Source organism: Sceloporus undulatus, chromosome 2 (genome assembly GCF_019175285.1).
Source record: "Sceloporus undulatus isolate JIND9_A2432 ecotype Alabama chromosome 2, SceUnd_v1.1, whole genome shotgun sequence".
NCBI classification, from domain to species: Eukaryota; Metazoa; Chordata; class Lepidosauria; order Squamata; family Phrynosomatidae; genus Sceloporus; species Sceloporus undulatus.
This window is the reverse complement of record NC_056523.1, coordinates 141,997,842-142,023,832: the sequence shown is the minus strand read 5'-3', so window position 1 is coordinate 142,023,832 and position 25,991 is coordinate 141,997,842. Positions and strand designations below refer to the sequence as shown.

At 39.4% G+C, this 25,991-nt stretch overlaps 1 protein-coding gene across 1 annotated transcript in view; it reads right to left on the bottom strand.

The window, feature by feature from the left end:
• Positions 1–25,991, bottom strand: part of CACNA1G (calcium voltage-gated channel subunit alpha1 G) — a 539,836-nt gene that overhangs the window by 211,419 nt on the left and 302,426 nt on the right. Inside the window, 2 exon segments of the mRNA XM_042449813.1 lie at positions 3,701–3,860; positions 12,230–12,327. Coding sequence (XP_042305747.1) covers positions 3,701–3,860; positions 12,230–12,327 — 258 coding nt within the window.

The window sequence follows — 25,991 nt, the reverse complement described above, 5'->3', positions numbered from 1 at the left end:
CTTTTCATGTCACTAATAGGATAACCTGTGAAACTCATGGACCCAAGAGGTCACAGGGGCCAATAGGATAATTGAGTTCAGGAAAAGCAATTAGGCAAATTAATTGAGGATTGGGGCATTTTAACTGTCTGGGAGTGAAATTTCATTTTTCAGATCTCTTTAAATTGTGTTAGTTTTGAAGTTTAGAATGAATGTCAGATAATACATCACTCAAAAATGGTTTAAGAGAAGGGGGAAAACAGTTTCATTTGAACTTCTGGGAACTGGCCATCATCAGAGACAGGATATTGAACTGGATGGGCTGAATTGACTGACCCCAGTATAGCAATTATTACATTCTTGTGGGTTGCATAAAACAACTAAGTCATTTAAGGGAAAGCAGAACCCAGAAAAGATCTGGTGGGTTGCATAATGATTAGTCAGCGAGACAGAACACATGCCAAAAGGCCTGTTGTTCAGACCCTGGCCTTATGTGCTCAAGACTGAGTGAGTTAGAATGTCCATGAACATCCCTTACCACCACAGCAGCTAAAGTAAGAAAGAGAAAGGCACAAGCAAGCAGGCAATGGTCAATTCTAACTAATACATATTTTCTATATTTCAAACATGGAATGGCTATTTGGCTCGATATGCTAAAATTTTAAAAGTAGTGCTGCTCTTGAAACAGTTACCTTTTAAAAAAAGGGAGATCAGATTAGTCTGGCATGACTTGTTTCTCAGAAACCCATGTTGACTTTTTCTGATAATGGCATTGCTTTCTAAATGTTCACAGATTCTCTGTTTAATGATCTGTTCTAAACTCTTTCCTAGTATTGATGTCAGACTAACTGGATGGTAATTGTTGGGATCTGTTCTTTTTTCTTTTTTGAAGATGGGGACTCCTCCCGTCTGCTGGGACTACTCCTCTTCTCCAGGAGTTCTCAAAAATTATTGCCAATGGCTCTGAAATTACATTTGTCAGTTCTTTTAATACCCTTGGATGTAGTTCATCTGGTACTGGAGACTTAAATTCATTTAGATTAATCAGGTATTCCTCTTTCCTTATTCTGTGCTGCATTTCTCCTGCTGTGACCTCTATTCCATTCTCCTCAGGGTGAGCACCCTTTTCCTTTTCTAAGAACACTGAGGCAAAGACGGTGTTGAATAGTCTTGCCTTTTCTCTGTCCCCTGTTAGCAATTTGCCACCTTCTCCATGCAGTGGCCATACCATTTCCTTCTTCTTCCTTTTGTTACTGACAGCCCCCAAAAGCCCTTTTTATTGTTCTTAATCTCTCTAGCAAGCCTGAGCTCAATCTGTGCTTTTGCTTTTCTTACTTTCCCCTTACATGTGCTAGCTATTTGCTTGAATTCCTCTTTTGTTATTTCCCCCTTTTTCTATTTCTCATATATGCCCTGTTTAAAAGTTAGCTCAGTTGAAAGTTTCTTAGTCATTCATCCCGATTTCTTGAGACACATCCCATTTCCCCTTCTTGTTAGAAGGGTTTCAACTTGTGCCTTCAGTATCTCCCTTTTGAGAAACTCCCATCCATCCTGAACTCCCTTCTCTTTTACTATTCCTGACCACAGGATCACCCCCAGTATTTTCCTAAATTTACTGAAATCAGCTTTCCTAAAGTCCAAAATGCATGTCTGACTATGTCTGGCTTCTCCTTTCCACTGTATAACCAACTGCAAGATACCATGGTCACTCCCACTTAAGGATCCCACCATTTCCATCTCATTAACCAGGTCATCTTAGGAGTTTATCACATGGGAGGAATTTCTCTTAATTTCGAATGAAAAGAAAGTGGGGCCAGAACGCATTCACGTGAATTTGCTAGTTCAGCGAATTTATGTGAATTCAAATTGGGTTTAAACTGACTTCTCATTGCCCGAAAATAGCTTGCCATTGCCCAAAATTGTGTGTGATCACCTCTTACGCAATAATGTGAAACCCAAGATTGCGTTCGGACTGACGTCCCATTTCCTGAAATTGCATGTGGTAGTCTATCACGCAATAACGTTAAACCCCATGATTGCGTTTGGATTGGATTATACTTTCAATTTCCCTTGTCTGATAATGTCCCTTGTTGGTTAGGATCAGATCTAAAATGGCTGAGGTAATTGTTCACTGTGAACCATCTGAAATGGTTCAAAGAGGAAATGGTTCAGTGTGTCCACTTTCATAACACCAGGAGAATCTGTACTGAACTCCTGTACACAGTGAAGCATGACAGCTTCAAAAACTGTTTAGATGGTTCAAATGACATCTGGATGTGTAATATTGGCTTGGTTCCTTTCCCCCTTCCCAGTTTCCTACTTGAATTGATAACATCCTAGAAAATCATTTTCAAGGATGACCAAAACCAGAGTAAGTAGTTGTTGTGTGCCCTCTAGTCATTTCTGAGTTATGGCAAACCTATCACAGAGGTTTCCTGGCTAGAAAACTTCAGAGGGGTTTTGTCTTTGTCTTCCTCTGAGGCTGAGAGAGTTGCGACTTGTCCAAGATCACTGTCAGGATCTTAGTTGGTTTGAGTTCCTGCCATGCCTGCTAGTCAATTATTTTGTGCCTGCTTTGCTTTGTATTATGGATGATGGACTATGTCATATCTTTAGTGTTGTTGGGTGGAATGCATGTTTATCTTTCTTGGCACTGGGTAGTGGGCAGATGTGAAGGGGAGGTAATATGCATTGGGAGCTCCCAAGGTCAGTCCCCATGGTAACGCAACGGGGGTGTCTTGGGAAAGGGATGTTTTGGAATGGGAGCAAATGAGGAGTGAGGGCATGCAAAAAGATTTGGTTTGTTTTGTGACTTTTAATATACTATGTAACCAACACTGCTTTAGTTCCAATAACATTGCCTTGCTGTGAACAATTTTACTTTTTGCACTGAGGCTTGGATTTCTGAATCAAGTTAGTATAGCCAGCCTTCCATATCCACAGGTTTTTTATCTACAAATTCAAGCATCCACAGCTTGAAAACATTTTTCAGATATATAAATTCAAAAAAACAAGCCTTGATTTTGCCATTTTATATAAGGAATGCCATTATATTTAATAGGCCTGGAACATCCACAGTCGAACCAAATCCTAGCAGATACCAAGGGCCCACTGTACATGACAGTTTGTCAGGACTAAAGCACTTTCAGTTACACAGTTGTGCAGTTGTGTAATTAACTATGTGTTATGCTGCTTTCATAGCCATTATCTGATTTCATAGTTGTGATAACCAAATATAACTATGGTTTTATTATTGATTGTTCTCAGAGGGGCGGGATACAAATAAATTATTATTATTATTATTATTATTATTATTATTATTATTATTAAAATATTTTATGTGTCCAACTAGTCCAGTACTGCCTACTGTGACTGGCAGCAGTTCTTCACATTCTTGACATAGGTATTTCTATCATCTACTACTTGATAGTTATTAACAGTGGCAAAAGGATACAAAAGAGAAAAAGAAAGAAAAAGAAAGAAAAAGAAACAATTGTATCTTTGTGTGCCCACATTGTCTATTCTGACTTCTATGTGAGCTGCACATCCTCTGCACAACGTGAAGTCCATCACATTTGCCATAATGTATGCAAAAAATACACATAAGCCCAGGTAAGAGAGCTGTGAAGCTTATGGAAATCAATATCTTCTTTCAGAAAAACTCTTACTTTTGTGCACATACATACTTTGAAAACTTGCAGTGTAATTTACTCATACTTACAAACTGAAGTTTTCTGGTAGGAAGCAACGATTCCTGAGCAGCCCTGCCCAAAGCTGAACTCCAACAATGCCAAAGATGAAGAACACAAAAAAACAGAGAAGGAGCACATTCCCCAACATAGGAAGAGTGTCCAAAAGCAGTGTAACTAGGATGCGCATACCTGAAAAGAACAAAGGGAAGATAGCTTTTAAAGAAGAGAAGATTTACTGGGTTAGTTCTCCATGCTTCTGAAAATAAGCAAGGAATTAGACTGGATGCCCTGGAGTTCTTTTCATTCTTCTCTTCCTCTTCCCATGTTAACTCTGGGGATTAGCTAAAGTCCTAAAATCCTTCACTCATCCACAGTGAGAGGAAACAGGCATGTTGTGGATAACAGCTGAGATACTACTTAAAACTAGTGAAGCACAATGTTGTGTCAATATACTTATGCAGACTGTGGGCTGCTAGAGAGTGAAGACTGAGATGTCCAACTCAACAATGGTGCATGACAGCTTTCCTAGCACATCCTGCAGTGAATCAGTAACTTTTGGGATTAGGGGACATATGTGCATGGGCACTGGGTGGTAACTATTGTCCTTGCCAAGCAAATTGCTTACCTCCTTATGTAAGCCAGTAAAAACAGAATTGCTAGTACAACTGGTAGTTTTACTAGTTTTCGTCACCCCTCTTCCTTTTGATTTATTAATCCTTTGTGTGCATGAGCATGTGCTTGCACACAAGGTCTCCACAGGACCACAAAAAAAAGAACTGTAACTTGTAAAGGTCCTGCATTAGTCCAGCATTGGAAGAGATTTACTAGCTGCTTATTCTGAGTCTTCCTGCAAAATAATATCCAATCAGATTGATAATTCACTCATTTAAAAGGCCTTTAGGCTGTACGGATTTCTTTATGACAATTTCAATCGATTCATCTTTTTGAGCAAAAAATATTGTACATTTTCCCCACTCTCTCACCCCATTTGTATCCTAACAGCAACCCTGTGAAGTAGGTTGAGCTGAGAAGCCACGATTGCTTCAGATGACCACATGTGTATTCTTTTACGGGAAACATGGGATTTCACCTGATTTATTATGTGTCATGGGCAACAGAGTGGGTGTGAAAGTAGAGTTCATGCAGTAAGTATGGATCTGAGAAAAAGTTGTAATTTTGAGAAGCTCTGAAAGAAGCACCTTGGTTTTACTATTATGTATTATATGATATTCAGCATCATCCCCACAAGAGAGATGTTGGGGGATGATGCATAGTTTAAATTGAGCCCTGGCAGTTATGCCATGGCAAGAGGAGGCCTTGAGCATGGCCAGAGGTTATTTGAGCCCTGCCTTCCCACAGCTCTCCATTCTGGATCAGGCAGTTGACCCACCCTCCTACCGCTGGTGCAGTATGAAGTTTCTTGGTCGCTTCTGAGCTGGGTAGAAATTTTTTCCCTTTTCCACGGGCTTTTTCCCATACTGTTCCCAGTCAGACTTGGACAAATGGCCAGGGTGGTGTCTAAACAGGATGTCATTGGCAGAAATGGGGTGAGATTTAGAGTTCAATGAGCACCTAGGTTACTGTTTTGGTGGAAGGGAGGTCTCTGAAACTACCTCTTTAGGCCTTGTGACCTGGGAGGTGGGGAAAGAGAATAGCCCTTGGTGCTGGCCTGAATAATAAACCCTCTCATTAATTCTTGCGGATTGGGAGAGGGATTTTCTGGTTGGTCTTCCTGATGTGGCCTGTCCAGAGAGCAACCCAGCTTTTAATAATAATAATAATAATAATAATAATAATAATAATAATAATAAGTTTTATTTATATTGTCCCGCCTCTCCCGATGGATCGAAGTGGAATTACAGTCAAATTATGCAATCAACAATAATTCTAATAACAATTATTTAAAATCACAATATAAACCATATGCTATCTAAAAAAAGTTAATACAATATAAAATCTCATTGACAACCTGAGGTAGACTCCTGATCAGTAGGTAGTATTTTTCTGAGGTCTATAAAAGATCAGGGGGGTATGCTTGCCGGAAGAGGTGAGTTTTCAACGCCTTTTCGAAGGCATCCAGGGTAGAAATAAGTCGGAGCTGCTCCGGAAGATTATTCCAAAGCGTTGGGGCCGTAGCCGAAAATGCTCTTTGGTGAGTAGATGTTAACCTCACCTTGGGATGCTCAAGTAAGTTCTTCCCAGATGTTTGGAGAGTGCGGGGTGGATTATGTCGGGAGAAGCATTCCCTCAAGTAACTCGGGCCCAAGCCATGTAGGGCTTTAAAGATAAGAACCAACACTTTGTATTGGGCCCGGAAGCTAATTGGGTTCTCTTTGGGTTCTCTTTTGGGTTCTCTTTGGGGCTCAGGTGTGATTACCCTGGGGAAGCTGCAGAGGTGGTCTAGGGAAAAGACCATTGGCTGCAGCTGCTCCCACATTAGGTTACTCTCCCCTTAGTTGCAGTTCTCTTTAGAAACTGAGATAACAACCAGACAAAGAAGCAACAAGAACACAGCATCAAGAATAAGCCAAATTCCAGAGTATTGAAGTCCAAAAAATCAGAGCATACCAGGAGTTCAGAACAGCATGGTCATTAGGTAGTCCAAGAGTTCAGGGTTGGAGCAAACAGAATTGTCAGTCAAAGGTCCAATCCAGAGAGTCAGGCAACCCAAGAGTTCAAGGCAAGGGTGCATTTGTCAGAGATGTCAGTTAACCTCTGACAAAGTCCTGGCATTCTTCCCAGGCTTTTATCTCCAGTTCTCACTGGTACAGCTGTTCCTTGATTGCTTGGCATTCTTTGGGAACAATGCATGCTCTCTCTTTCTGACCTCCGCTGGCTGAATTAAGGCACAGGTAAGTCTGCTTCCCCATTCTCCTCAGTGCCTAAGCTGGCAGGAACCTCTGCTGCACTGGTGCCAGGTTCCTGCCTGTCCTCATTGGCAGCAGACTTTGCTGGCACAGGCACCGAGGAACTAGAGCCAGACTCAAGACTGGGTTCTTCTGCTTCCTCCTCTGAGCCTCCAGTTTTTACACAGAGCATGATAAGTGTGTTCCCCAACTGATCGTAGAGCATCATCACTCTTGCTTTAAATTTCCCTTTTATTTCTTGGATCTTATGGAAGAGGTTTCTTGTTCTACCTTTTTTTGTTATAGTCTTCATTTTCTCTACATTGATTGACGCAGTCAATCTCTTCATCCCTGCACAGGAGTAGTGGAACTGCTGCATTTAGGGTTTTGCTTATTTCTGTCACCTTTTTCTTTTGCTTCCCCTCAGTCCTTAACTGTTTGAAGAGTTTTATCCAGTGAAGCTTTTCTTTCATTTTGACTGCAGTTAGTGTCTTTTTGCATTCTTCTCACACAGTGTCCCTGGCTTCAGTCCAGAGTTCTTCTGGCTCCTGGTCAATTAGGCTTAATAGAGAAAATCTCTTTTTATATATTATGTGTATACATTTCAAACCAGCTTTAGGACAGGATATGGAGCTGAGACTGCCATGGTTGACTTAGTGGATGATCTTCATCTGAGCAGCAACAGGGGAAGTGTGACCCTGTTAGTGCTCCTAGACCTCTCAAAGGCTTTTGACACAATCACATGTTCAGGGGTGGAATGCCTGGGAGAGTTGGGGATCGAAGGCACAGCATTGTAGTGGTTTCAATCTTTTCTCTTGGGCAGATTCCAGATGGTGATGCTTGGGGACAGTTGCTCTTCAAAAAGAGAGCTTAAATGTGGTGTTCCTCAAGGCATCATCCTGTCCCCAATGCTATTTAACATATATGTGAAGTCACTGGGAGAGATCAACTGGAGACATGGGGCAGGGTGTTATCAGTATGCTGATGACACCCAGATATATCTCTCCATGCCTTGTACTACAGCATTTACTAAGGATGGTGTCTCTCCTCTCAATGAATGTCTTAAGGTGGTAATGGACTGGATGAGGGGAAAAACAGACTGAAACTGAATCCAGATAAAACAGAGGTATTCATTGCTGGGATCCCGAACCCGGGTAAGGAGATATGTTAACTGGTCTTAGATGGGATCACACTTCCCTTAAAAGACTGTGTTTGCAGCTTGGGAGTGCTCCTGGACTCATCACTTCAGATGTCAAATCAGATAAGTATGACAGTCAGGAGGGCCGTTTGTAACCCGCCAATGATTGACTTTAGCTTTATTCTCACAATCTGCTCTTGGTCTTGTTTTTGCAAAGAGAATTGAGCTTCTAATTTCAATTATATGATCTATCTGATTTCTGCATTGGCCCCCATGTAATTTCCATCCATACAGCCACCTCTTTGGTTACTTAAATAATGTGTTTCTGATGAACAAACCATTGTCTTCATAAAATGCAATCAGTTGCATCCTAGGCCAAATTCTCCCATAATGTTTGGTTCTGTTCCCTTCCTACTTTTGTGTTCCAATTGTCTAGGATTACCATCATGCCCTGTTTTGGTATGTGGTCAGTTTCCTCCAAAAGCGCCGTGCTGCCACCGATACTAGAGTTCTAGAGCGCACAGCAACTGCACACTCCAGAATCATAGGACGTGTGGGAGGCAGCCTAATGGCGGCCTTCCGTCCACACGGGGGCCGCCATCTTGATGTGAGCAACAGTATAGATGTTGCTGCGCGTTTATTACATCATGAGTGCACCAATGGCGCATTCATGACATGCATGCGCTGTCCTAAAAAGAACCTGTTTTTTCCGGGTTCTTTTTGGGGCGGGCGGATGCTGGGCAATTTGGCTGTTGTAAAGACACCTCCACCAGGGCGTCCAGGCCTGTACCAGGCTACAGAATCAGTTGTGCAACTTCAGACTTTCCTTCCACCTCTGAACATGTCAATAGCTAAATGTCTTTTTGGCTTAAATCCAGTTGTGTCATTACCTACAGTGCTGTTCATATTTGTCCTCTGCTCTTCAGTAGCTCACTGAGCACCTTCTGAAGTTTCATCTTCTGGCAGGATCTCTTATTTCATTTTGGATTGTCTCATCATAGAGTTTTCATGGCAAAAGATATTCAAAACAAATTTATTGTGCCTCCATCTGCCAGTATTAACAAGTGCTAGCTATGCTGCTACTGCTGTTGTCTGAGAAAACATCCACTATGTCCCTGCGCTACTGCTGCTCACCAGTTGCTATTCGTCACATTTAGTCGAGCTCCTCAGCAAAAGCTTGTCTGACATGGGAGACCCTCCCAGCAATGCTACTACTGTCAGGATAACCTCTTGTCTCACAGGAGCGGCGCAGTTCCACCATCACAGAAAGATAGTACCACTAAATTATAGCAGCCATTTTTTCCCCAACTGGTTCGGTTGATAGGCAAAACTTCAACAATTGGAAGCTCTTCCTTAATGTCTTACATTTGTTGTGGAAACATTATTCTGTCAATTCCTGTCTGACATGAATCTTTAAAGGCCACAGGATTCTGGTTACAACTCTAAAACCTGAACTCCCTTTTGTCCATGCTGTTTTCACATCATGCTCACACAACCTCTCCACTACATTTTCAGCACTGCTTACATGATGTGACTCTTCTGTGTGTACAGAACAAATAAAACTCTCCTTTCCTTCGTAATTCTGCTCTGTTCATTTAAATCTCCTTTCCTCAAATACATGGGACTTTAGAAGACAATTAATTCACACAAGGTCAGGAATATTCAGTTCTGTAACTTGACATTTGTATGAAGAAAATAATATTTCTCCCAACATCTCTGTAATACTCAGATCATCCTTCTCTATTTCTTTCACTTTTCTCTCTTCTTCCTTGTCGCTTTCCACTACACTGTGGCTCATACTGATTTTATTTAAAGGAACATTTAATGCCATGTCATTTATCTCAACTTTTACTGTTATTCCTCAACAAGGTTTTTGCTTTGTTATTTCATCAGTTGCTAGTTCCTACTTGCTTCCCCAATGACAAATGTAAGGCTGATTTTACACACACACACACACACACACCAACTCTACCCCATTCCTCATTGACCTGCATTAGCTCCCTACATTTATTATTGAATCAGCTTTATTTCTTGCCTTGCTTCCTTATGTTTCTGTACCGTTGCAGTTTTGCTGCATAGGAGCACAGATAAATTACTCAGGATTTGCAAAATAGATTAAGTGAATTACATCCACAGTTAGACAGTGGCAAATAAATTCAGTCATCCATCAGTGGTGTTATGGAGAGAAAATTACAAGTGAGATTCTCGAGCCATGAAATGCTAAAAGCAACAAAACAACAACAGGGAACATCCTGACAAATTAAGTTAAATTCAACGGGATGAGAAAAACAAACACAGCCTTGGCATTTCCGGCTTTTGACAGATGGATCAAGGCCCGAATACCTCCTGTTGTCAAGGTAACAGGATAATTTGACAAGATAGTTTTGTTTTGTTTTGTTTTGTAAGGGGGAGTGTCACACAGGATTCAGTGCTAGAAATCCTTGCAACTATACATACTCTTAAAAAGGGGGACAGAACTGAGGCCCCAATTTAATTTGGGTCAATTGACTACAGTCAGTTCAGATACACAGAATTCATATGCAAGCAGAGATTCAGTGGGATATGAATATTACTGTACTGATATGACTTGCACAAACTATTGTGGCAGTTCCCTAAGATACTGGTGTATTTTTGTTTGTTTGATATATTTCCAGGATTTAAAAAAATAACAATAAATATTTTTCATCAGGAAAATATATTGAAAAGAGAAAAGCAACCCATTCCATGAAAATATTTTGGCAGTGATTTGCAAACATCATGATCACACTTTAGCCGAGAGTAACAGGAGGGGTTCAAAATGAAAGCTATCAGGACACCCATGTTGTATCAAAAGTCTGGGCAGATTTAGTTACTCTCATAGGGAATCTGTCTTAGTTGTGTACATCAGATAGACTCTTGGACATGGCCAGCTGATTTTATTTTTTTATTTTTATTTTTAAAAACTCAAATATCAACATATGACAGGCAAAGACATATAATTTCTCAGTTTAGGTAAAGGATTAGGATGGAGGTTTCCACCTTTGTAATCCTTACTGGATGATTGAGTTTGTTTTATTTTTATGTTGATCAAATTTTTACAGCTGACAGATCATGCTGTCCCATGTTCACAATAGGCTGGACTGTGCCCCCAAATTCATATGTACTTCTATGCATTTTTGTCTGCCGGAAGATGCAACTAATCTATTTTTTTTCACAAACACTTTCCCCTGATATATGGCTTTTGCATGCAATTTGACACATTTTTAGATTTTAAACATGTATTACAAAACTCAGAGAGGTGTGAAAACAGAAGGATAAGTGTGTTCTAGTTCACATTTTGGCTTATGAAGTATCTGTTAGGCCTGTTTGCCTTATGTGAAGCAAATAAATTTGTCCCCATCTGGTAAGGGAAAAAAGAAAAACAGTGAGGCTACAAGCTTATAAGAAGGTTGATTTTATTCAAAGTGTGGGTTTTGTGTTCCGCAGTCCACTTGTCCCCAAACACATAATTTTTCCTCTGCAAGCTTTTTTGAGAAAGCTGAGAAGAATGTAAGCCATGTGGACCATCTCATGATTCTGGAAGGTCAAAGAAACCTTCCTTGTGCCACTTTGACATATGCTAATAAACTGGATGGGGATGGAGAACAGATGAAAAGCTGTAATATGACAGCTGAATACATGAAATGGTGTCAAGATACATAAGGGAGGAGCAACAGGTTGAGAAGAAAGCTACAGAAATGCCTGAAATTACAGGCATCCTGTATTAACCTGTATGATCCAAGGACATTAGAAATAGCAATTCCTTTAAAATGGGTGGGCCAAGTACAGCCCTTGGACTGAACTCCCTGCAGTTTCTCACCATTGACTTCGCTAACTAGAACTGTTGGAGCTGTGGTCTAGCAATAGCTGGAAGGCCACACATTTGCCTGGCTTCTAGTAAGGAATATCTGCCAAACCTAGGAAGAGTACTTGTTTTTATGAAAAAACACAGAAAGGTAACCTGATGCCCTCCACAGTGTTGTCCTATAATTCCCATCATCTCTGCCCAGCAACCATGGGATTTCTTGTCCAAGAGGGAACCTTGCCTTTCCCTGCTAACCTAATATTTCATAAAAGCACATGTGATTCATGCCCTTGAATCTCCATCCCCAAATGACCAGTAGCTTATCTGTTCTTTTCTGTCACACACCACTGAGGTCTCCAAACTAACTTCTAATTCACTTACAAGCTGAGTAAAATGAAATACATTTCCAGAAGTGCTGTCCAATGATGGAAGGTGTCCACAAGGAAGGCAAATGCATTAGAAATATAATAGCAAGTCTTTATCTTTCTGTATGATTAATGATTCATTCCTTTTTGAGAAGAGGGCTGAGATGGATTGCAATGTTCATTAAAAAGAGGACACCGACATCAGGCTCTACACAGAGGGAGGACAATTTACAAGAGCCTGGCCAAGAGATTTAGGGGAGCCACTTAAATGGGATTCGGGGAAAGATGCAAGGTGTCCCACTTATTCTTCTAATTCCAGGCTGTCAGAAATAATGAGCTAGTATCAAGGGGAAGGGGGAAAAAATGAGGAAAGGGATTCAACTTACTAGGAACTCTGTTAATGGCTCTCAAAGGCCGAAGTACCCTGACAGTTCGAACAGCTGAGAAACTGACATTCTGTAAGTCCAGCGAGTATTCCAGCATGCTGAAAGAAAGAAGAAGAAAAAAGCCACAAACAAAAGAAACACATCAGAGTTCTGCAGGGAACTAGTTAAACAAAGCATCCCAAGTCAACCATCTTAAACAAGGCTACAAGAGAAGAGTTCTCTAGCTGGACTTCTCTTCATGAAGGAACAGTTCTGGAAGAATTCATTATTTGTTATTTGCATCTCAGAATAAAATTCACATGGAAAAAGTTCTTTTGTAGTACAGTTTCTGGGAAGAAACATGTTTCCACATATTATCTTACTGTTCAAGAATGGAAACATCCAAGGAAGAACTTGTCCACACAGCACATAAATAATACAGGACTAGATCCAGCTCTAGTCATCTTTAGAGCATAACTGCTAGAACTTAAGTTAAATGAGTTAAGTCATAATGATCTTAAGTCCTATTGATTTCATTTGGTCTACTCTAAGCAATACTAAGTCTGGATCCAAACCAGTATTTTAAGATTTCAGGATTTTTACTATGATTTCAAGAAATGCAACCAAAGAACAGGCTGTGCATACAAATCAAGTCTGAGTTTATGGGATCATCTTGGGAGTGATTTATTGTTATACATATGAATCATCTCTCAGAATCATTTTCACACATAAAATGCCCATCAGAACCACTGCAAAAGAGAAAAAGAGACATCTTGGTGATGGCAATATCAGTGTTAAAAATAACTTCTTGATGGTAAAATTCAAAGACATAGCCATGTTAGTCTGGAAAATCAGTATGCAGACCCCATGCATCTGAGGAAATAAACTAAAATCTATGAAAGCTCCTGCTACTAGCTTCTTTCTTACAATTAGTCTCAAAGGTGCTAAAAGATCCCTTTGCATACTTTTTGGTGGTAAGAACTGTTCAACAGTGGAAAAGACAATCTTGGAAAGTGCTGGATTCTCCTTCATTAATGGTTTTTGGACAGAGTTGGCTAACCACTTGTACTAACAGGGGCTTGGGCTAGAAGGCCCAGGGTACTTTCCAATCCTACAATACTATCAACAATACAAGGAATCTATCAAAGCCTTCATACTTAAGAAAGAATGGTTAGACCTATTAATAAACCAGAGGTAACACCAATGCCAAAAGAGTTTCTTCACCTTTTTCATTGTCACAGCATCTAATAAATATTGCTTTCTGGTTTTGTATAATATTTCCCATTACTACATTTCCCATTATATCCCTATCAGTCATCATCTCCATTCCATTTCAATTACCCTCAGCCAACCCAAGATCTTCATCTCAATGAAACACTCCACTCATTCTGCCCTGCTTCATCTTTTGCATAGAATGCCTTTCCTGAACATGCACGGATAAGAATGGACTCATCTGTTTCAAATAAAAAAGTCTACTAATTTAAACTTTTTTGAAGCACAATTTCATTCTGACCCATTTAAGTACTGGTTTGTGAATGTTTCTGCAAAATGTCTACCAAAAATATCCATACACATTTGCCTGCAATTTTTTCAGTATGTAAATTTCATATGACTTTTCCCTTGTCTATGCATATTCTTATCCAAGAACTGATTCACAAAATTTGGAGAAGTAAAAACCAAAACAAAACCTTGAAGGATAATTGTGTTTGGTTCGTGTATTAGTTCAGAGCATGAATTAGGCAGCTTTGTATTAAAAATGCAAGCCAAATTAATTTCTCTCACATTCCTAGCATGTCCTGCCAGCTCCCTCCTTTCCTTCAAATACTCTCTCAAAAGACAGAAGTGACACACATGCAAACTATAATAAAGCTGCTTTTGAGATGGACCACTGCTCCTTTTATGGTGTGCATTCAGCCCAGCAGCTTTCTGGATTTTCCTCCTTATCTTCTCATGCAACAAGCATGCAGGGATATAATATCAAGTAAGTACTCATCAGAAAAGTGATGCAGCTTTAATTGTTGGTAGTCCCCCCCCCCACAATGATTTTAACAAAAGAGAATGGGTTTGAGAAATAATTCAATTTCTTATGGTTGCTTTTTCATGCCCAACAAGACAAATAAAGCAATGGCCTAGCAGTTTAGCAATGACAGTGTATTCAGTTTCTTGTACTCTATGGGCGGTAGGGGAGGACATTTTTAAAGCAGGCCTGAGCACTTCTGTCTTCCCTTTATGTAATGGTCCTAAAAACCATCTCAAAGACCAAACTCTGTATCTACAGTGTAACCTTTATTATATCTCACTGAATGGGCCAAAAAACCAAGTGGTTTACCATACTTCCTCTACAGAAATGTAGCTATGGTACTACTAATTCTGCAAGCCCATATTAAATATTTTCTGAACCAAACTTGTAAATTCAAACTATAATTAATAGATGTTAAAGGATGCTTAAATTACTTCCAAAGGAAACAGATGTTGTGACTGTCGGATTACCCTTAAGAAAAGGGTAGGGAAACTGTGGCTTTCCAAAAGTTGTTTCCAATGTCCATCAGCCCTAGTATAGCCAATGGCCAGGAATTGTGAGATTCCAAACAAGGAGGAACACAGATTTATTATCCCCATCTTAGACTATGATGATAAAGAAAAACCATTGTACAAAAATAAGTAAAGTAATTGTCACCATCTTACAAATTAATTTGGAATCGAAACCAAAAATCTTTATATTAAATATGTTTAATGATAACATAGAAAAAAACCTATGGTAAGATCCTGTTCCACATGATTTCAGCAGCAAAGGTGGTTTATGCCAAACATTGGAAAAACGAGGGAATCCCTAATACACTGGAATGGGAATTAAAGTTATTTGAACTAATGCAAAATGGCAAACTAACACTCCTGCTTAGGAATGCTGCTGTGCAGAGGTTTGAAAAATATTGGGGTAAGGTGAAGAAATACTATGCAATTCCATAGTTATAACCTATATAGCTAGATAACTTTGTCAAACTAACCAAAATAATGGAAAAGCTAATCTCAAAAGAAACAAATAACCGTGGAGACGATGGAGCCATGACTGAACAGTAAAGACATTACAAAATATAGGATAGAGGACTATATAAGAGTAAGATTTCATATGTATAGGGTGAGATATATATTTGAAAAAGAATATGTAAGTTGATGAAGACGAGTTACAAAACCTAAGAAGAGAATAGAAGAAGAGATTTCTTAAATGTTACTTTTTGTTTTGAAAGCCTAGGAAAATGTCTGAGTTGTGTGCCTGATTGTCAAGCCAGATAGCTTGGGTTATGTTTGCTGTAGATGTGTTGTGTAAGATTGTATACTTGTGAAATAATAAGAATGAAAAAAAAAAAGAAAGAAAAATCTTTGGGCTAATGAATAGTAAATAAAATCCTAAAAGTACAGCCGGCCCTTCTTATACACGGATTTTTTATACACGGATTTAAGCATACACGGTTTGAAAATGTTCCCAAAAAGTATAAATTTACCTTGATTTTCCATTTTTTATAAGGGACACCATTTTGCTATGTCATTATATGTAATGGGACTTGAGCATACACGGATTTTGTTATACACAGGGGATCTTGGAACCAAACCACAGCGTATAACAAGGGTCCACTGTATAAATGAAGGAATGGGGGATAGAAGAAAAGGAGGAAGAAATTCATTGGTGGAAAACTTCAACTTTTATAACAGTGCAGGTGCATCTAACTGCTGTCAAAGCAACAGGTTCCTGAATAATGCCTCCATGACAGGGCCCTGGCATTTGCATAGTGCTGGAGAGATGGTTTGATATAGTAACTGATGTTATCTAAGACATACAGGGCACCCACTATCCATGTTCAGTGATCAATGGCTTCTTTCCTCTCCAATATATGGCTGTATGATCTGGAGAGGCAGCACCATCCAGAAGTATAAAGGGACACTAAGGACATGGAAAGCCATATATATTAAGTTGTTCATAACCTTTTAGGATGCCCTACCTCCCATTCTTGTAATAATAATATATAATAATAATAAAATTTTATTTATATACCGCCCTTCTAAAAAATCAGGGCGGTGAACAATATGGTATTGTAGTTGAGTGTCAGAGTACAAAACTATGCATGCAGCAGACTCAAACTCCCTTTCCAGATAAATTAACTTGTCTAATATGAAATGGCTCAATAGAGAAATTCAAGAAAGATTGGCCAGAATTGCTGATGTATTTAAAGCAATCTCAGGGGGATATAGGAATAGTGGTTACGGAGGAGTAGACAAAGAGAAAAGAGAATCTGTTAAATAGAGAATATATAACAAAAAGGAATACATTGTTGATATATTGATGTTAGCCATCAAATCGAGGTTATGAAGTCTTTTATCGTATTAATAGCATGTGTGTGAAAATGTATCAGTGTGGGTGGATGTAGTTTTAGACATTGAAAAGGTGTTTTGTATTGTGTGGTTTTTTTAAAATAATATTTTGTCAGTAAAAATTTTTTTAAAAAAATTCTTTTTCAAGGACCACATATCCTGGAAACTCAAGAAGGAAGATACCAAGCATACTATCAGCATCAAGATATCTGAGCCCATTCAAGATTCATAGTAGGCCAGATCAGAGCAATTCAATGTGTGTTGCCTGAAGATTTACAACAACTTAGGCTCATGCATAAAAATGCTCAAGGAAAAAACAACAAAAGAAAGTGTCAGTTGCCCACATTGTAAAAAAAAATTAGCCACCATGATGCTATAAGAAATGGGTGTGTCACAACATTTGATTGTCCTAATGTGTAACCTGTACTCAGGACAAGAGGCTACTGTTAGGACAGAAAATGGAGAAAATTAGGGTTTCCGATTGTCAAAGGTGAGGCAAAGCTGAATTTTATCATCCTATCTGTTTAAGTTGTATACTGAACATATCATATCTAAAGCATTATTCGACTTTATGAGAAGGTGGTGTAAAAATGGGGGTAAGGAACATCAACAATTTAAGATATGCAGATGACACCATCCTTATAGCAGAAACTAGCAGACTTGGAACAATTTTTGAAGAAAGTACAAAGACAAGTTTACAATGATCACAGATGAGTTACATAACTTTAAACTAGATAATGAAAACATTGATATAATGAGATATTTCCTATACCTTGTTCTCAGTCATTAATAAAAACAGAGACTGCTGCCAAGAGAGCAGAAGAAGACTTGGACTTGGAAGGGCAGCTATGAAGAAACTGGACATGATCCTGAAGTGTCAATATATCATTGAGCATGAAAATTAGGATTGACCATGCCATCATATTTCCTATTTCCATGCATGGTTTTGAAAGCTTTCACTGGATAGTGAAGCAAGCTGATAGGAAAAGGAATAAAATCATTTGAAATGTGGTGCTGGAGAAGAACTCTGTTAAAAAGACAAATAAATGGATCCTAGAGAAAATCAAGCATGAACTCTCCCTAGAAGCTAAGCAGACTAAACTGAGACTGTTCTACTTTGGCCTTATCATGAGAAGACATGACTCACAAAAAAAAGGCAGTAATGCTTAGCAAGGTAGAAGGCAGTAGGAAAAGAGGAAGACCTCAATCAAGGAAGCCACAGCTCTGAGTCTGCAAGATTTGGGCAGGACTGTTCATGATAGGGTGACTTGTAGGTCTCACATTCATAGGTTCACCAAAAATTGAGGTTGACTTGATGGTAGTTAACAACAACAATACAAAGTGCTGAACTCCATTTGCAAAATAGATTTGGAAGTGTCTGACCTGCAGCACATCTGTATCTGAATAGGATAAAGGCAAAGACAGCCCAGTTCAAACTGCTGTGGCTCACCTTGTTCCTATGAGTCATTTTCTCTGATAAAAGAAGAGAGAGATGGGAGCTCATTCTGCTGCAGTATTGTTTCCCCCAGGGACTGCATTGGTGGCTTCTATTTCTTATATCAGTGAGCAGATGAATGATTTTATTCTGGGTTTTGTTCTGAACTTAAAAGGAGGTATTAAAGTTGTTGAACTCTACATACTCAAAATTCAGACTAAAACACTGAGCAGACTGAACACTCCACTGACATGTAAGCCACCAGCCACTATTACTGAAAGTATTCCAACTGAAGCAGAAATTAGGATGACTACTTATAAACCAGAGGTTCAAATAACATCAAAAGGGTCACTTGCCCTTTATCTGCATCTGATAAGTGTGGCTTTCCAGTTTATGTCTTCTTACTTACTGATATGTTTCTTCATACTGAGAAGACATGTTCACACAAGGAAAGCTATGGAATTTCTAATACAAAATTCTACATACCTTCACTAAACTACAGTTCTCTGTGGGGACAGCTGTGACAGTTCATCCAATGCATCATTACTGTGTACATTTGTAGCACAGACAAACTGGTTTGTAGCAGGTGAAGTATGGAACAATATATTTGTTGCTCCATGTCAATCAGCCACAAGATGGCTCTCTGAACTGAGGAGAACTCCAGGTAGGGTATATAGCTCAGCGATTCCCAAGCTCTGGCCTTCCAGGTCTTTTGGACTTCAGCTCCCAGTATCTCACACCATTTGTCAAGATGGGTGAGGCTGAAGGCCTAAACACCTGGAAAGTCCAGAGTTTGGGAATCACTGGTAAAGATGATTAAAAAGGTAGAAACTGGGCTTGACTCTGAATATGGTACTACCATGAATATGGTACTACTTTGAAGGACATTAGAATGTCAGTACAATGTCTCCCCACTTTTCTACATAGGAGGCAGATAATGCTGTTACAGAGATAGTTTTGGGAGCTTTCTTGACAGTGACTGGGACAGGTGGACAGTTGTGGCAGTTCTTACTCCCTTGTGGGCAGAGTCCTACAGGGGAACCTCTTAACACCCTCCCTAGAGTGGCATATGCTCTTGAGTAACACACTCTGCATTTGTTCCATTTCCTGAGGAAGTGATGCTCTTTAGAAGAAATTATACAGCTGTATTTTAGTCTTTCCTGAGATAATGGTCTACCCAACATTCCAACATGCAGGTTGTATGTCATGTCATGATTCCTTATTATCTACAAATTGGAGCCATCAGGAAAGAGAAAGAGCAAGGAAGCACATTAAGTAATCAGGGGACAGGAAGAGGATGATTTCTAGGTATTTCTCTTTATAACAAATTGTATTTCAAGAAAAGTAGAGACAAATGTCTTTATGGACACTTGAAGGTTTTGTCCCTAGTAATCATCACTCAGCTACTATTCATTACTTGTTACTCATCATCTTAAATGAAAAGGCAATGTATCTGACCCATTTAGTTCTTTTAGTGGGAGCCAACACAATGAAAGCTGGGAAATGCCACATTAGAAAAAGCTGCATTTCCTCAAGCTGCATTTGGGGTGGATGATTCCACACACACAACTGCCATGCCAACCAAGGCTATGAGACTCATTAAACCCGATCTGAAATTAGAACCAACTAACTTGACCATATTAGGGTCTAAAGGGCTTTGGAGATCTCCTGGCTAATGGCATAAAAAATTTATCTGGCGATTTCAGAAAAGTCCTTAGTTAATGAGAGCAACAGATATTCCAGGATCCCAACACTCATTTCCCACTCACTTTTAGTGTAAACTATGTTTAGAAGCATGAAAAATTGTGGTTCTGAGTAGCTATGTTTTCAGAATAGTTTTGTCATACTGTGCACACACGCACGGTCTCTCTCTATGTGTTTGGGTAAAGTTTTGGATACTGTATAATTACACAGATCTACAAAGACAAACTAACACAGTCTTGCCACCTTCTCCTCCTTCTCTCTTATGCCCATGTTTTACTGGCTGTTCTGGCTCTTATCCAAAATGGATCTGGGAATGTGCTGTCATTCTGGAGACTATCTTCTGATGGCAGATACACAAGAATATGGAGGTGAAAGGTGGGGGAATCATGGAAAATCAATCTCTGTCTGTTCTGATCCTTTTAATGATCAGCTAGACCATTCAGTATTGGCCAATGTTAGAAAATGGACTCAGCTAAGACACAGTGATCTAAGCAGGAACTGTTGTGTTCACATTAAATTCATTGGGGGTGGGGAGAAAAAGTGCTCAAGCCACAGCTTCAGTTCACCTGCCTGCCTGAACAGTTTCCTATGAAGAACCAGAAAGGGCAAAGGAAACATGCCTGTGTTGAAATTATATTTGCATTCATGGTAATCTAGGAGTTGTGTGTCAATGGTTATTTACATAAACACATGGAGAAAGTTTTCACACTACCCTTCAGAAAGCTGGCTTGCTCATTGGCTTGTGCTGAATAATGGAGTCCCAGAAATGGTAATCTGGGGACTGCACCAGTGCAATTTGCATAAAAAATTAAAAGTATAGCTCGCATTGCACATTGGGTAATCATGTGTGGCAGTGTTCAGAAATATTTGCATCCACTAAGACAAGTACAGCCTGATCAAAAGTGAAGCGAAAGGGTTTACTCACCTACTTCCAGACTTCCTCATTTCAATATTTTACTTTCTTAGCTAAAGGCTCCACTGCACCTTTTTCCTGATCGAGCATCAGATTTTGAAAGTATGTGCTAAGTGATGTAGGAAGGAAGTTGTAGCTGAAGTGTTAGAAAGATAGCATAGGCATGGAGTTCAAGAGACAGATATGAAAAGGCTGTTAACTCCCTTTAGATGTAACACACCACAGTTTGGGAATTACCTAACCACAGCAACAAATAATTAAATTATCCTTATTTTATATAGTCAGCCCTCTGTATCCACTGATTCTTTATCCGCATATTCAAGAATCCACGGCTTGAAAAAATAATATATACATATATATAAATTCCCAAAAGTAAACTCTGATTTTGCTATTTTATAGAAGGGACACCATTTTACTATGCCATTGAACATAATGGGACTTAAGCATCCACGGATTTTCATAGCCACGGGTGTCCTGAAACCAAACTCAAGCGGATACTAAGGGCCCCACTAATGGTCTTTCTTCCATCATAGAACTGAAGGTACCTGGGACAGGGTGGGAAGGAGTGGGGTGCCATGTTTGTCTACTCCAGAATAAAAAAGGAGTATTGTAGCACCCTAAAGACTAACAAATTTCATTTGGCATAAGCTTTCATTGACTCCAACCCACTCTATGGAAGTAGATCCAGTTGGTAGACATTTTATCAACACATAATCAAATTGGGAAGGAGAATGTGAGAGAATTGAAGTGCAAATGAAAATTTTAACAGCAGTCATTTAACAGTTGTTAAAGGGTGATAAAGCTATCTAGCTTGAATAAACAGATAAATACATGTCTAGTGATGAAAAAGTCATTTACATGAGATTCCCAAGTGGCCTTCCAACTAGATGTGATCACACTGTGACCTTATTTTGTTATTGCCAATTGCCCTTGAGTTAGCATGACCCATGGCGACCCTGCTGATGAGACACCTCCAAGACACCTTGTCCTCCATTGCTCTGCCTAGCTACTGCAAATTCATATTCGTGATTAATAGAATCCATCCATCTAGCATGTGGTCTTCCTTTTTTTCTACTTCCCTCTACTTTTACTAACATTATTGTTGTTGTTTTTTCAATGATTCATGCCTCTTCATGATGTGTTCTAAGTATGACAGCCTAAGTTTTGTCATCTTTGCTTCCTTGGAGATTTCTGACTTGATCTACTCTATGGCCCATTTATTTGTCCTTTTGGCTACCTCAGCACTCCTCTTCAGCACCACATCTCAAATGAATTGATTTTCCTCCTATCTTTTTTCTTAACTGTGTATCTCTCACATCCCTACATGATAACAGGGAATACAATAGTTTGTACAATTCTAACTTTTATGCTCAATTGTATATCTTTGCATTTTAGAATCTTTTCTAGTTCTTTCATAGCCGCTGTCCCTCATCTTAATCTTAATCTTCTTCTGATTTCCTGGTTGCAGTCCCCATTTCTATGGGGTGGGGTGTTATCAGTATGCTGATGACACCCAAATATATTTCTCCGTCAGCGACAACGACAGATGGCATTTCTTCCCTCAGTCAGTGTCTTGAGGCAGTAATGGACTGGATGAGGGAAAACAAGCTCAAACTGAATCCAGACAAAATGGAGGTACCTACAGTAGGGGCCCCTAAACATGGTATCAGGTTGCAATCTCCAGTCCTAGAGGGGTTCACACTGTCCTCAAAGGACTGTGTTTGCAGTCTGGGGGTATTTCTTGACCCACTGCTTCACATGAGAAATCAGGTGAATGCGATGGTCAAGAGTGCCTGTTATCAGCTTTGGCTGATATGCCAGCTGCGCCCTTTCCTGGAACCGGGGGACCTTGAAACTATAGTACATGCACTGGTAACCTCAAGACTTGATTTTTGTAATGCACTCTACCTTCTGCCTAGTTTGAAAACTGCAATTGGTACAGAATATGGTGGCCGGGTTAATCACTGGATCATCTAGGAGCGATCATATAACACCAATATTAAAGTCACTCCACTGGCTACCTATTAGTTTTTGGGCACAGTACAAGGTGTTGGTTATCATCTTTAAAGCCCTACATGGCTTGGACCCAACTTATTTAAAGGATCACCTACTTCCATACAATCTGTCCTGTGCTCTCAGATCCTCTGGGAGGAACTTACTGCAACCTATAAAGACCAGATTGACTGCGACTCCCCAGAGGGCTTTTTCTGCAATCGCACCCAGACTATGGAATGGCCTGCCAGATGAGATCCATCAAATCACCAATCTAGATAGCTTCAAGAAAGCTGTTAAGATGGATCTCTTCTGCAGACCTTCCCAGAATAAAATACTCAGCCATGTAGCAACCCCCACATATATCTGATGACTCTGCCTACCACTATTGTTTTAATTGTTTATGTAATTTTAACCTTAAATTGTTTAATTCTTTTTTAAGGGGGGATATTTTCTATATATGGTGTATTCTTTTAATATTGTAAGCTGCTTTGATTGTTTTTACAAAAAGTGGGGAAGAAATAAAAGTTTTATTATTTATTATTATTCTATCAGTGTTTGATCCCAGGGATGAGAATTCTTTTACTATTTCTATTTCCTCATTGTCTAGGTTGAATTTGTGTAGATTTTCTGTGGTCATTATCTTTATTTTCTTCATGTCCAACAATAAGGCTGTCTTTGCATTTTCTTCCTTGATCTTCTTTAGTAGTTGTCCGAGGTCTGTGAGGTTTTCTGCTTGTATTATGGTGTCGTCTGTATATATTAGATTGATCTTCTTAGTTTCTGTAAAATAACTGCATAATGTGTCCCCAGATCACGTCCTCTAAACACTGCATTTCCTCTATTTGCCACTAGAATGACTTTTCAAAATAATTAGCATCCCAATACATCTGATGTTCAATCAACGCTGAGGCATCTACCTTCTCATTACATTATGTCAAAGTAGATGGATTCATTGGGGCATTTCACTATGACTGTTTAGTATTATAGGTTATATTTCAGAGGCAAGAACTGGCAAAACCACCGCTAAGTATTCATCACTTAAGAAAACCTATGAAATTCATGGAGCCAGGCAACAGGAGGCTTGAAGGCACATACAAGCACATATTTAATACTTTGAAAAGTTGTGGCTCACTGGTGTGGTATCTTCATCAAAATGGAAAAACAGACCCTAATCTCTTAATGTACAACTAGTGCCTTCTTAAGAAAGCAGACCATGTGGCATTCTGCAGCAAGTAACCACAGATTCAGGGCTTTTAATGTTATAATCTGTTTACCAAGGATCTTGTATAGCCTGGATTCACAGAGTTTTGAAATAGCTGTAGCACCATGAACCCTTTTGAAGACTCTGGCTGTTTATCTACTTAGGCACTGATCATGGCTAACTTTCTTAGGTGATTATCACATGGCATTTTCTGCCCAATCTGGGCATGGTCTGGGAATGAGCTTGAACAGGTGTTATTGCACAGAAAAACGCCGCCTATGCAGCCAGGTGACCACTACCCATCTCCCAGCCAAGCTTAGCCAGATGATTTTGAAGGATGGAAAGCTTTTGAAGAATGGAAATCCAGCTATGCATTTGAGGCAAAGCATAACAGTACTAGCAGGGACATAGCCAAGGGGGGGGGGTCCTTGGGGTCTGGACCCCCCCTTCCATTAGAAAAATGAATGGTGTGTGCTGCTGCGCCGCTGCATCCAAGCCCCATTATAATGGTGGCACTTAGTCTGGACCTCCCCCCTTCCTAAAATCCTGGCTATGTCCCTGGTACTAGCAGACAAAAAAGTCATGACTAAAAAGAGCAAAGAGACAGCAAGTCAGAATGCACTATTATTCCGCCATGGATATACACCAAAATTAAGATGCACTTTAGCTTGCATAACTCTGCCTACTTTGGGACATAAGTGTTCACCCTAAGTGCTTCAGGATTTTGCACTTTTAGATGCTACAATTACATTATTTTTGGATGGCAAAGGTCTGCCTTCCAGCTCCTGTTAACCTTCAACTACTCTTTTAAAATCCATTTCCCAAAATTCCCTTTGAAATAATGGACCATAATTATGTGATTCATCAAAACTTCTAATTTCTATGTCCAGCTCTGTTCTAGCCAGAGCTGTAGTTTTTTGAAAAAAATCTGATAACATGGCACTATTCTTTCCCAGACTAGCTAATTACAGGAATGTACAGCAAAATATTACACCCTCTCCCTAGTTAGTAGTGCTAATAGTTGCATCATACTCTCCCAAAGAAATGATTTCTTCAGTAGAATTTCAGTCTGGGCAATCTACCCCCATCAGTTGGAAATCTCATTTTTGAACTGCTTTTTTCAGCACCCTGCTTCTGAGTCCAGAGCAGTGTATATCCTGGCCTGAATCAATGAGTCAGTACATGAATCAATGCCTAGCAGAAATTTAACTAAAGAGTTTCATTACAAAACTAAAATCTTAGGAACCCAAAGGCATGTGATCACACATGATAAATCTTCCATTATAAACTAGGTTGAACAATATCATATACTGATTTACACTCCAGTTAACACATCTCCTCCTCCTGCTTATTTTTTTCAGTGACAATGCAAACAAATATATCTTCCATCTCTTGTCAACTTCCAACAACCTTGTGACCATATTAATCTCTCACACATCGCCAGCAGAAAACATGAAGTGGGTAAGGGGATGCTTTTGTGCATCATGATTGGGCCTTTACTTTGGGACCTCAGAGCATTCTCCTACAAAAGACTGCAGCCTCTTTCTCATTATTCATATGAAGCTCTAAATGTTGTTATTAAGATCAAGAAACTGGACGGGAAGAATGCATAATGCACATTAACATTGTCATCAAGGCTGGCTTTCCATTCATATACCAAATGGAAATGAAAGAAGAGCCATTTTAAATCTCACACCTGAAAATTCAGAGATTAAAATCCTGCTGCAAACAGATAGGAACTTTGCCATGCCTAGATTAGCTGCCACAGATTGGAGCTTTCTTTATTTTCTCTTTGTAAGCCTGATATTCATTAGGGGAGGAATCCTCTGACATAATATCTCTGTGGCTCCATCTAGCAACCTGTCAGTCTCAGAGTTCCTCAAAGATTAAAGGCTGGCAGTGGTTAAAGCCCCTGGTTGGAGATACAAGTGGGAAGAAACAGAGTGCCAAAGGGGCAAGATAAACTAATCAGTGTTTTTATAAGCTATTTTTATTAAACATAAACACATTCACAAATGCATTTCATGGATGGAAAACAATAATAACAAACAATAATAATAGACAAACAAAAATTAAAAAAACACAAAACTGATCAGTGTTAGCACTAGAAAAAACTGTCAGTTTTGCTTTCTCTTGTTCCATCATATTTATCAAATGGTTTTACATTGTA